We start from the raw sequence: 12,658 nt of genomic DNA on the forward strand, positions 1-12,658 counted from the left end.
TGGCTTAGCAGCGACTGGTGATGTCTGTCAGTGGGTTGGCTTCGCCAGGAACAACGCCAGGTGATTCAGACGGGGAAAAGATGGAGCTAAAACACCTTCTCGCATGATCGAGCACAGTGCACAAAGCCAGAAGGTTGCATTATAGCCAACAACGTTTCCAGTGAATCATTCTTCACTTGACACTTAAGGTCCAGGGGAGCTGCTTCTTTTGTCAACAGAGAAAAACTAAAATGTGTTATTACAGAAATTTTAATAGTAGCATATGTCTTTACAAAAGGAGCATTGTGTATGTGGTTTACAACATGTCTAAATACAGTATTTCTACAGCAACCATTTATTAAAAATAACAGGCTTGAAAAGTCCTTCTTTGAACATTGTACTCATAATAACAGAGTGTGTCTGAATTTCTCCTTACATTGGCACAGTTGATACAGTAAGCTAGTATTGTAATTCGCAGTGTATGACCATTTGAACATGTACAGTAGTGTTTACAAGACAGGTTCATATCTTTTAACCTAAAGCATATTGATAATATCTCCTAAATCCCAGAAGAAACATAAGATTACTGAAAAAAAAAAAAGATTCTCTTTCTATTTCTCTCTCAGTCTAAATATATAGATCAGTCAGTTTGTCAATAAAATAAAACTACTCACTGACTTTGAATTCACATTCAGAAAAAAAAAAACATTTCATCAGTGGCTTGCTTAAAACATGGAAATAAAACAGTGTAAGCAAAGCACAAATAATTTAAAGTCTAAAAAAATGCAATGGTTACCAGATGTAATATTTGTGTAAATCCAGTGCAATGCTTCCTGTGATTTTCTTTGTGTGCAAGCAATTATTGAATGCTCAGAAGAAAAACCATCAGTGGCTGCAGGTTGATGCTTCAGTCTCGCAGTAAAGTTGTTGCTCCCAATTAGGACGAGGATAGGTTGCCATGGAGACAGCTGCCTCCAGACTCCACAGTAACACAAAACTAATTTACTGAACAGTGACAAATTTAGAGGGACAGCTTGATATATGACAACATTTCATTTCAAACTGAGGCATCCTTTCCCTTCTCACATTTAGTATACATTTATCACAAAGTTCACTACAGATCTTGTTGGTGTTAAATTAGTTTTGAACACGTATATTTTCCACATCTGCCCTGCCCTGTTGACACTATTAAGTGATAATAAATCATTTTACAGAAAACAACAACACAAAACGATAAGGTGCAGTCAGTAAAGTAGGGTACGTCATCTTGCGATTCAATTTGTGCTTTTAATTGTATTTTGTTAACATCTGTAGATAATATCTAAACATGACTGAACAGACCATGACGATACAATTAGATTTTCTAATAATCCCTGGTGAATATTACTGTAAATATTGAACAATAAGAACATTCATTTCAAAGAGTTTGACTTAGTTTTACACCACTCATCTAATCATAAAGCCATTCATTGTGTATAATTGAGTTAGCATTGCATTGCAGATTTTAATGTGTTTCTTTGTTTCCTGTCCTGTTTAGATACTATATACATGTTTGTTTTTTATATATGTTGCATCCACAAATTAGTCCTTAAATGAGCTAGGGCCTCAGGGCTGCCTCCATGGCATGAACATAATCCCAGCGCTTTCTAAATGTTTTAACACCCACCGTCTCTGTTCAGCCGCATAATTAAACAGCAGTGCCCTAAATTGCTAAGCAGCTATCTGGTGGATGTTTAAGATGGCCTGGATCAACCTGAATTTTAAGCCCCATTTAATCTCCATTCTCATCTCCGCATTATAATGAGGGTGTTGTCTGAGGAGAAACATGGAAACAAACTTAAGCTGAAAAAAAAGAAACACGTTCCTTTGATTCTTGGATGAGAGCGCCGGTTTCTGTTTTTAACTAAAGAGCCGTCGAACACAGGAGCTTCTTTTCAAACTTCCAGTTGTAGCATCCAAAAATGCTCTGCAGCAAAGTCCCAGTCTTCCCCTCTGATGAAGAAATATAGTAGTCTATATGTCATTGTCTAGTGTCACAACTTCCACACCCTTAGGGGCTCAAACTGATCCAAAAGCCAAGTGCGAGAGAGAGAGAGAGAGAGAGAAAGAGAGAGAGACATAGAGAGAGAGTGTCTGTCTACAAAGCGTGGCCTCGCTCACGGTCCAGAGAAAAAGCAGGATGTGTGTGTGTTTGTCTTTGTAAGCATATGTTCATCAGAAAGTGCAGGCGTAGACAACGCCAACCACCACAATGTTTCCAATGGTGGCGATGATGGCGATCCAGAGCCAGATGGCATCGCTGGACATGGACTGCGACTCGTCCTGCTGGCCGTGTACCGAGGCGGCAGAGGCGGCGGCGTGGACGCTGGCCGAGGAGTTGAAGAGCGAGTGCTCGCCGCTGTAGTCGTCGTTGGGCGAGGAGTCCATGAAGGCTCCCGTCATAACTGGGATCTAGGAGGGGAGGAGGAAAAGTAAGGAGAAATGTGAGGATATATTTAAATTTTAGCACTTCTTGTCTACCTGCATTTGAAGGATGCGGAGAGAGAAGTGAGACGTTTCGCATCAGGTGTTTCGTTTAGGTTTTCATTTTCCAATCCCTCACAACTACTACCGAGGACATGTCCTCTGTACTTTTAACACGTTGTCATCCGAACTCGACACATACTGACGCTTTCTCAGGACCACTTGGTGGCGCTTTACAGTTGCAGTGAACACGTGGTTAACGTTGTGAATTTAAACAAAAACGCTTGCTTAGGTTTAGGCAACAAAACCACTTAGTTAGATTTAAGAAGAAACATCATGGTTTTGGCTTAAAATTTCTACATTTGTAAAGTGAAAACTTAACGTTTTCCAGTTACAAAACTTACATGTGGTGAGTATTATTAAGAAACGTGAGGTAGCTGCGTCACGACATCATTAGTAAATGGTTACAAGGTTTCCCACAAAGGCATGCGGGGTCCTCTACCGGCACTCAAGGGGTGCCTTTGCGTCGGTATCACACGTTGAGGGGCGTGACATCGGTACCCTATGCCTTGGGAATGAGAACAAGTTGGTATTTTTCAGGGAAAATGATGGTTTTAGCAACCTAGGGGAGTTACATTCCACAGTTAAAAACTTACATGTGGTGGGTATAATTGATCCTGATTCCAGTACTTTTAGACTATATTTATATTTCACTACTCTTGGGCAAATAAAATCAGGATGCTTCCTGGCAGAGAGCTTTGAAACATTATTCAGCCCAATTCAAAATCTTTCCGATACTTTGGTTTATGACCAAATACCTGCAGAAATAATGACAATGTGGGAACATCGTAAACATCATACCTGCTAAACATCAGCATTATGAACATCATTTGGCATAAAGAAGTTAGCATTTAGCTCAAAGACCTGCTGTGCCTTACAGCCTCACAGATAGTGATAATGTTTTCAATTACATTGCATTTTTTCACAGTGTTGTTTTGCTTAAAAAGGAGTAACCATTTTAAGCCCGATAAAAACAAACCACTTTACATTCCTAGTGCAGGGAAGAAAAAGCTTGCTTTTACTGACGATCATGGCACGCCAGATCGTTTCCTATTGGTCATGCATTGGCAAGTCTGAGTGCTATATTAAAAGAAACGAGAGGTAGCTGCGTCACGACATCATTAGTAAATGGTTACAAGGTTTCCCACACAGGCATGCAGGGTGCTCTACTCTATCTCACACACCACTGAATGTGTGTGTGTGTGTGTGTGTGTGTGCGTGTCTTTGCATGTGTGTGTATTTAGGAAGCAGTGCTTGATTAACTTGGAATGAATATTTCAGATGTGGCAAGTGAAAATGATTTATTGCTTGGGACAATCGGAGCCCTGTGAAGGTTAGCCAACTGAATCCTTTCATGTGTGCGCGAGAGTGTTTCACATGTGTTTCCATAGCAGGGTATATGATTGAGAAATGCATGAGAGACCCGTTCCAAGCTCAGACTGGAAAACAGACTCTGCTGAAAATGTTGAAAAACAATGCTAAAAATACCTCGGAGGAATGTTGAGCGCTTGCATACACAGAAATTCTCTCTTGCTCGCTCATTTGCTCACCTCTCTCACTCTCACCCTCTCACACTCTCCTTTCTCTCTCTCATGTACACACAGGCTAATGCTCAAAGACATTAACACACACATACTTCAGGTCTTCCCTCACACGGGGGAAAACACTGTTTAGAAAGCATTCTGCTGCTCTCCGTTCATTGGCCCCTGGTGGTGAATAATGACATGACACATCCTGTGGAGCGCCTGCTGTTCACATGAGCTTGATGAAGGCAGACAAGCGTGCATGAAGTCCAGCAACCTGGGTCTCCCTGCCCCCCACCCAGTGACGGCTGATTCCTCCTGCTACAACATCTCATATGTACCTTTCATCCATTTTCACATTTATTTTTTCTATTATGAGAAGATTCATATCAAAAAGTCATACGCACATCACATATACATAGGTGGTAGGTTATTGGAAATTAGCATCATGAGAAAAGTAACATCTGCACACTGATTCCAAACTACAAATGTATTTAAATGGACAATATTTTGATTCTTGTTGGGTCTTCATCATTAAAAATGGTCACCACACCCAAACTTTTAGGCTCTAACAGGTGTGGTTAACCATTCAACCTCCTCAGGGTGATAAACTACTAAACATTTCAAGACATACGTACATAATAACTTACCAAGTGTGGGAGTACATAGACAACAAAACATTAATATATCAAGTAAGTCAGGTGTTGTAATTTATTTTAAAGGAAACGTTAAAATGTTGTACACAACAAAAAAATATAAAACACAAAAAATGTAGAAAATGTCCACATACATACATCATAGTTTTCTATTAACATACATGCATATATTGTTGAGTCTATACAGACAACCATTGACAAGAAACTATTCCAAAAAATAAACTTACATTTACAAAAATCTAAATTTACAAGAAATATTTCTTGGGTCAGATACCAGTTCATAAACTCTCTGTTTTGGACAATCAAGTAGAAAAATATATCTCGATGAAAAAAACAACATACTAAAGATTCCCTGAATTGTTTTGTCTTAATGTATTTATTTAGAGTAACCTTGTAAATAAACCAACCATGCAATGGTTGATGTTGACGGATGTTTTATTGCTCATACAGCATATGATTATATGATTCAAGGGCTACACTTTTTAATAAAATGTGCATGACACAATAACCAACATAAGTAACTGACTATCACCTAACCCTATAGGCCTCTGGTTCTGGCCCCTGCTCAACAATGACATGCCCAAAATGAATAGAGTATAACTCTGCAACTACAAGGTCTATTTGCATAATCTTGGTATCATAATAAAAGTAACACTTGTAAGATTTCTGCAAAGGTGTAAGCATCTGTATATATGTTACTGGGTATATGTAAATGAAGATGGAACAAAGCATAAATTAAAGAATTTATTTCCGCCTAACAAAACTGTACACTGTTAGAGTGAATATCCCTTTGGAATAATGCAGTTGCAGCCCAAAACCTCTAGCAAACCATAGCACAACACCTGAACAATACCTGTGCACAGACTGATGCTAATGAAGGTGAAGTAGAGCACAGTTGGAGAAGTTTTAGTAGAGGCATGTTCAGGCAGAATCTTCAAATCGGCCATTTGGGTACATTTGGGTACCATCTGTGCCATTATTTTAATTAACTATAAACCTTATTTAATTTCATTTACATATTACTATAGGTATTAATTTCATCAAATGCAACTGTTTTCGGTTTTGTTTTGAAAAATCAATCAATCAATTAGACCTCTATACATGTTCCAATTCAAAGAAAACAATAAACCATTGGTCTATGTGGACAGCTCATGCCTGTATTGAAGCTCAATGCCTTTAGGATGAGTGCAGTACCACGATTCATCCACCAGATAGAGACATAAACCAGGTTTTCACATGGATGGCTCAGAATAGGCTGTTTGATGCTGGAGGAAGACAGAGTGCAAATGCTCCTCGATACCACGCGAATTAATCGAGATAGCTGGAATCGACTCAAAACGACCCAGAGACACTGCAGTAGCCATTAGCAATGTTGATATGCCAAACACAATTTTTTATCACGAAATAGGAAAGGTAAGACATAATTCATGGTTATAACTGTATATAGTGAAGTTTATTTTTTCTCTTAACGCTTATAAGACTCCAATGGAATCTGTGGAGTCTCCACTTTCACAATGACATAGTTTGGGCAGGTAGCATGAAGTAACAAAATCACTAGCACCACTATGCGCCCACACACCTTTAGCGTGTTTTTGCTATGTGCTCATTTGGTTGCTTGGTGTTGGAAGTGTGTTTTGTTAAAAATGGTTATCATGACATTTTAGCCAAGCCTCTTGTGTGGGTATGAAACATTAAATAGCTGATTTAACAGAAAAAAAAATATTTAAACTACCCTCCGGTTCAAAATCCTGAGGAAAGTTGCATTGGGCCAACTCCAAGAAGTGTTGACAGTAATAACTTTATTTTTCTGACGTATAACGTTAATAAATCAGTTTTGTCATTCAAATCTTGTCTTAAAAGGTTATTTTGGAGGTCTCATCTGACCTCCCTCATCAACATGCTGCTGATTTAATTATTATTATTTTTTTTTAAATCAGACCACACTGTGATCTCTAGACACAATGTAGAAAACCTTATCCTGCATTCAAAGCTGCATCTAGCTTAATCTAACGTTCAGTCAGACGATAACTGAAGCTCTCCACCCTGTCTGCATTCTTTATATTTATGTTTTATTTATAAGTAACTCATTGTCCACAGAGTGAGCTGTTTGCATAAATGGGGAAGTGTACCGAATAAAATGAAGTGGATGCTGGGAGTGTGTGCAAAAATATTCCAGTAGTAAGCCTGAATCTAAATATTTGATTGCTCACTATTTTTTGGCAGAGATGGTATATACAGTCATGTAGATATGCGGTTTCAATTACATGTCAGAAGTATATCATCATTTTTCAAGGGACCTGCTCCTCTATCCAGTCATCCAAGCCCACAACTCCCATGTGGATCATGCACTTGAGGTTAGCGCAGCAAGCGGTTAAGCACTAATGGAAAAGAGGGAAATAGAGACCTGGAAAAGGAGCATCACCAAGCATCTGAGCACTTATGCGGGTATTAAAGGTCATCCCCTAAGCATTACTTACAGAAAACTCGTGCGCGTTGACATACATGGATGACTTCTGTAATAAACTGACCAAAGTTTCCTGGAAACTGTACACACTCACTTCTCCTTCCACTCTTATTACGGTAAACTGATAAACTAAACATCCACACAGAAAGATTGGTTCTAAATATCAGTCATTGTGTAAGAATTGAGCTCCTGCACACAGCGTAGATACTCAACAAGTATTCCCCTGGCAAAGGTGAAAGTGGTCTCATTTCCCAGGTTATGAAGTCCTTTTTAAACTTTAGATTAAAACTGAAGGTGAACTGGTTCAAACTAAGAACTAAATTGTAAAATTTACTAAATTGTCTCGAAGTTCACAATTACAATTACATTGCTTCCTAAATGAGCCAACTTTGAAAGGCATCAAGTTTTTGCTCATTACTCTTTTGCATTACGAAAGAATAAAGGCACAGTCACACATAAGCAAAATTAACATTTGCCTCCCGTTCACTTCCACTCTATGTGAGCGATGGGGCGACAAAACATTTGCTTTCGTTGGCAAAGCAAATGCGCATCTTTTGCATTCAAAATGCAGTTCACCTTTGTTGAACTTTCAGGCAAATATCACCTTGGCAGGAAATGGTCACTCGCCTGCATTCATGCATGTCTGACCATGCCCTAAGGATCCAGGAAATGTGAACTTCAAGAGACAGTTTTCTTTTTAACTTAATGTTGTTCATGACCTGTTTTTAATGGTTTAAACCAGGGGTGTCAAACTCATTTTCGTTCATGGGCCACATTCAACCCAATTTGATCTGAAGTGGGCCGGACCAGCAAAACCATTGTATAATAACTTATAAATAACAACACCTCCAAATAGTTCCCTTTCTTATAGTGTGAAGAAGTACAAGTACATTTTGAAAATGTTCACAATTAATGAACAATCCATTCACAAAACAGATGATGAACAGCCTGAGGTGTCTCGCTGAGCCCTCGTCTATGACTAAAAAGAGACTGCTGCTTCCTCAAACCTGCCAACAATTCATTTATCGTCTCTGTTCTCAGTTGTCCTTGCAAGTTCTCATATTTGTCTCGATGATGAGTCAGATAATGGCGCCAAATATTATATACCTTGAGCACCAAAAGTTGCTGTGTAAACACACAAAGCCCACTAGCTTCCCATTTACCTCTGAGAAGAAATAGGAACTGGTCAATTTTCTTGGTAAGCCCGACACTCTGTGTCCACTTTTTTCCTTTTTGACAATTTTCCAGCGGCAGCTCCTGCTCCTGACGGACTTCCCTGCAATTTTCTCACTTTGCAAGTCATCCAGTGGACCGGCTTGGACCCTTTGGTGGGCCGGTTCTGGCCCTCGGACCATATGTTTGACACCCCTGGTTTAAACGCAACAGGTAAACAATCTTTAGATTGAAAAATCATTTTAGATGTCCTCCATTTTATGCTCCTATTTGAAAACAGACCATACTACCATCTTATGATCAGTTGCTGTAACTAATCATAGTAGTCGGCCAAATGGTGGAATAATAGAGGTAGCTTATTCTCCACAGAGGCCCCATTTACACTGATAAAATCCAGATTAGATTTAATGCACTTTCATTTACAGTAAATTTAGCCACATACAGTGCATGAGTCTCTATTGGCTAGATCATAAATCTAAATGCAATCTGTCTTGGTTTTCCCAGGGCTACATGCAAATCAGGGTTGGCTCTACTCCAGTCCAGAGTGTGGCGGTAATGCACCTGAAGCTGTTTGGTAACTGCTACAAAACAACAGAAGGAGCACGACTTCTGCACTTTAGCAGTTTAATTCCAAATATGACAGTTAAGCCAGCTCCCGAGGTGGTTTAAACAATTTGATTTCAATCTGTCTCGAATGCTTCTTGGATGCATTTACACATAGCTTTTTGGATATCCAATAGCTTTCCAAGCCTCCCAAGATGACTAAGTGTAAATGAGTTTATCTCAGCGAGATGAACACAAGAATCACAGCCAAACATTGCATGTGAGATATTTGCAATCGCTGTAATCTTGTGTGGATTTACATCCCTCATGTGGAAAGGAAGAGAAGCACAAACACTGATTTCAGAAAGCTTTGAAAGGGACTTTTTCAGTAGTTGAAAGGAAAGCTATTGAGATAAAAACACTTTTGTGGTCTGCTGTAAAACTACAATTTGACATTTAGATCTTGGATTTGATAGGTGATGAGTGAATGGGATTAAAGGTAAACAACTGTTTCAATTGTGTGATATAGTTTGGAGAATAACATCCCTCCATTAACCAGCACCAGAGAAATCTCCTGACTTGCATATTTCACACCTCCTTGGCTCTGAGTGATGCCTACACCTGTGCAATTCTCCACACGGGAGGACCCCAATCTATGGGAGACGACACAGCTCCTTTCACTGTACGATTCCACCTGCTCTGCACTCCCAGCTTTGATTTATTCGTCCCAGCTGTTCCTCGAGCAGTGCCATCCTACACGGGTGATCACAGTAATTGTGAAATAGAATGGACTGTAATTGCCTCCTGTGGGACGTAGCCACCAGTAAGTGCTCAGTGAAATGGCTTCGGAACAAACAAGCAAAACCAAATAAATGTCTTTGGGTAGCGGGGAAACCAAAACATATACCTAACCACAAAATCACTCAGCTGTTGAGACAAAATCAGAGAGAACAAGTTGGTTTTCTGCACTCAGGGATAATATGAGGTCAAATCAAAAAGTCGATAATTGTGTCCTTGTGGAGAACAAACTTCAAGGTGTACTCGAGAGAACAAACTGTATCGGAGAAAACAGGCACAGAGGCGGACCCCTACTGAGCAAAGAATGGCCACTGTGTTTGACATCACACGCACATCAATGAAAACACGCAGTTGTTGATTTTCCCAACCGTCACAACCATTTCTGCTCTATTGACTACAGTACTGCAGTGCTTGGACGGGTGTGACTGTGGGCTTTGTCTCCATATGATGTAAGCTTTGGTTTTCATGGATTTTTAGCCGACTTTTGTTTTGAAATCGAACTTCAGCCATGACGTTAGAATAGATTACTGTAGGACACAAGGGCACACAAGATTGCACTTTAAGATAGAGTGTTGTAACTACTGGAAAGTGTACTGATTTTAAAGACATTGCTTCTGGATTTATGTGCTTTTGATATGAACAAAACCTACAGCTATTATAAAAAAGGCTCCCTATCTTTGGTCAATGTATCCTCAATCAATGGTTCAAAGTTATTCCTCATTTTTCGTGCGTGAGTAACAGGATCTGTTTACTGCCGTGGGTCCTCTCTGGCCGCACTTCGCCGCAGAATCAAACACGAGCGAGCAGTTTTTCATAGGCATTGCATGGCAGCTCGCCACAGGCCGCACTTTGTCGCTGCTCTGGTGTGAATTTGGTGTTAGGCAACAAAACTACTTAGTTAGGTTTAGGAAAAGATTGAGGTTTGGGTTAAAATAAGTCCAGAGGTGGCGTAACTTAAGTATAGAAGTTACATGACAATAAATCAACATTGACTTCAGGATATATATACGAATTACAATGCATTACTTTCCTGTTTTGGTATATATGAAAGAAAAGTTTTTTTAAAGACAGTACTAGCCCTGTTCAAAGAGGAGTTCTCTCTCTAGGCCAAGTCACAAAGTTGTAGTCCTTGCAGCACTACACAGTCGTGTTGATGCCTTAAAGTTTGTACGATATCGTCGGTGCTGTCCAGGGATCTCAGTGGTTTCACAGACCGGGAAATTAACTGTGGCTCATGCATGCTGAAAAACATTTTTAAGCACTGCTGCAGTGCTTTGAAAAACATGCATACCCCTTGAGGTTTTACCCAACTTTCTGAACTACAGCATGGTTTTAAAATATTTCGCAATTGCTGAAGTTATTCAAATAAATAAGATATATTTTTTTGTACCCACATCTTTATTTGTATGTGTGTTTTGAGTCCAAATCTGTACTGTTTGCACCATATACTGCAATGACATGGCTTTCCTTGTTTTCCCTATATTTTTGAGGCCATATTACCACAGCTATTTTCATAAAAATAAGCTTGAAAAGACAGTACATTTCCATGACAGTCATGCTCATCTGAATTTAAAAGCAATGACTGAGTAAAACAAGGAGCCATGCAAATATTTTATTACACACATCACCCTCAAAAATTAATAGGCCTGTTTCACAGCAGACATTTTGACTTTGTCATAATAGAAAAGGCACAGGTGTTACTGATAACAGTAACAATGGCTCTGTTCTATTCAAGTGAGGGAGCCATGACAGCGAGCCAGCATGCACAATGAAAGGACCCTGAAAATAAAGCAGCTAAATGGAATCCAGCCATCACTCATCTTATTATTTACACCTGTGCTTTTCCTACTGTGACATGTCAAAATGTCTTCTTTAAAAAAAAGGCCCATACTGTCCAAACAAGGCTTTTGTCAGTCAGCTGAATGCAGTGCACTGTTGCTCACCCAGCAGCAGCTACTCAAACACACACACACACGCACACGTAATTGCACACAGATGTGACTTGTTGCTCTGACAAACCTCTCACTGCCTCAACTCTCAATCACCACCCTGCTGCTGCCACAGGTGTGTGTCACCATGTAGATTAAAACATCAGATTAAACTTGCTGCGTTAATGCACATTGAAAAATATTTACTGCACGATAGTCACAACAAGCTCATTTGGCAAAATATCTTAATAATATATAACAATATCGAAATCTATAATAATATCTAAATAAGAAATCAAAGTGTTTACCAGGCACATGGGTCAGGTTATGCATTTCTCCCTGCATGTAATTGTAGGGAGAAACTATATTAAATTTAAAAACTTCCTGTCATCTCCAAAGTGCTGTGGCATCATAGTGGTTTTGTAAGAGAACAAAATATCTTCTCTTTAATTCATGTGTGGAGTCAGAAAATCACTGCTTTTTGAAAAATGGATGCATACCGCACTAGATGCTTGTCTGGTGTCTCCATTACTGCCCCACATAATCCCTATGATAGACACTACGTAGTGAGCGGTAAATGGAGCCTTGGACACTTATGAATCATTGTTATTTTGCATCATCACTGAAACTGTAAAGGCACTATATGAGGCATACATGCCACACAGAATTGGGACACTCAAATTAAATAGTGAACAGAAAATATTGGGCTCTATAGTAAATAGGGAGTGATTTCTACAACGGTGAATTAGGGCCATTGTAGGTAAAAATTAATAATTACGGAGCTGGGGGAGGGGGCTAATATTCTGAGAAATTTGCAAGATTATGAAATCATATGTTTACAAAAAAAACTTGGATATTCTCTGAGATTAAAGTGGTAAATTTACAAGAAAAAAATCAAACATTTGCAAAATTTTAGTCATAAGATTACAAGAATAATTTTATGACGGAAAAATAGTGGAGTGCAAAACCGTGGTAATGAAAAATAATGGGTATTTTTGTTAAGGAACCACATCACTTTAAAAGGTTGGATCAACCTCATCACACCACATATGCCACCGTTAAACAATGCAG

The 12,658-nt window shown here is 39.2% G+C and overlaps 1 protein-coding gene across 3 annotated transcripts in view; it reads right to left on the reverse strand.

Moving 5' to 3' along the window:
- Positions 1-233: 233 nt before the first annotated feature.
- LOC119474862 (uncharacterized protein C14orf132) overlaps positions 234-12,658 on the reverse strand; it is a 79,641-nt gene continuing 67,216 nt past the window's right edge. For all 3 annotated transcript variants that reach the window (XM_037747152.1, XM_037747151.1, XM_037747153.1), the window contains one exon: positions 234-2,430. In XM_037747152.1, the coding sequence (XP_037603080.1) occupies positions 2,194-2,430 (237 nt within the window). In that variant the 3' untranslated portion in view covers positions 234-2,193. The remainder of the gene's footprint in view (positions 2,431-12,658) is intronic.

The sequence above is a fragment of the Sebastes umbrosus genome, chromosome 16 (assembly GCF_015220745.1).
Source record: "Sebastes umbrosus isolate fSebUmb1 chromosome 16, fSebUmb1.pri, whole genome shotgun sequence".
In the NCBI taxonomy this organism is placed as follows: domain Eukaryota; kingdom Metazoa; phylum Chordata; class Actinopteri; order Perciformes; family Sebastidae; genus Sebastes; species Sebastes umbrosus.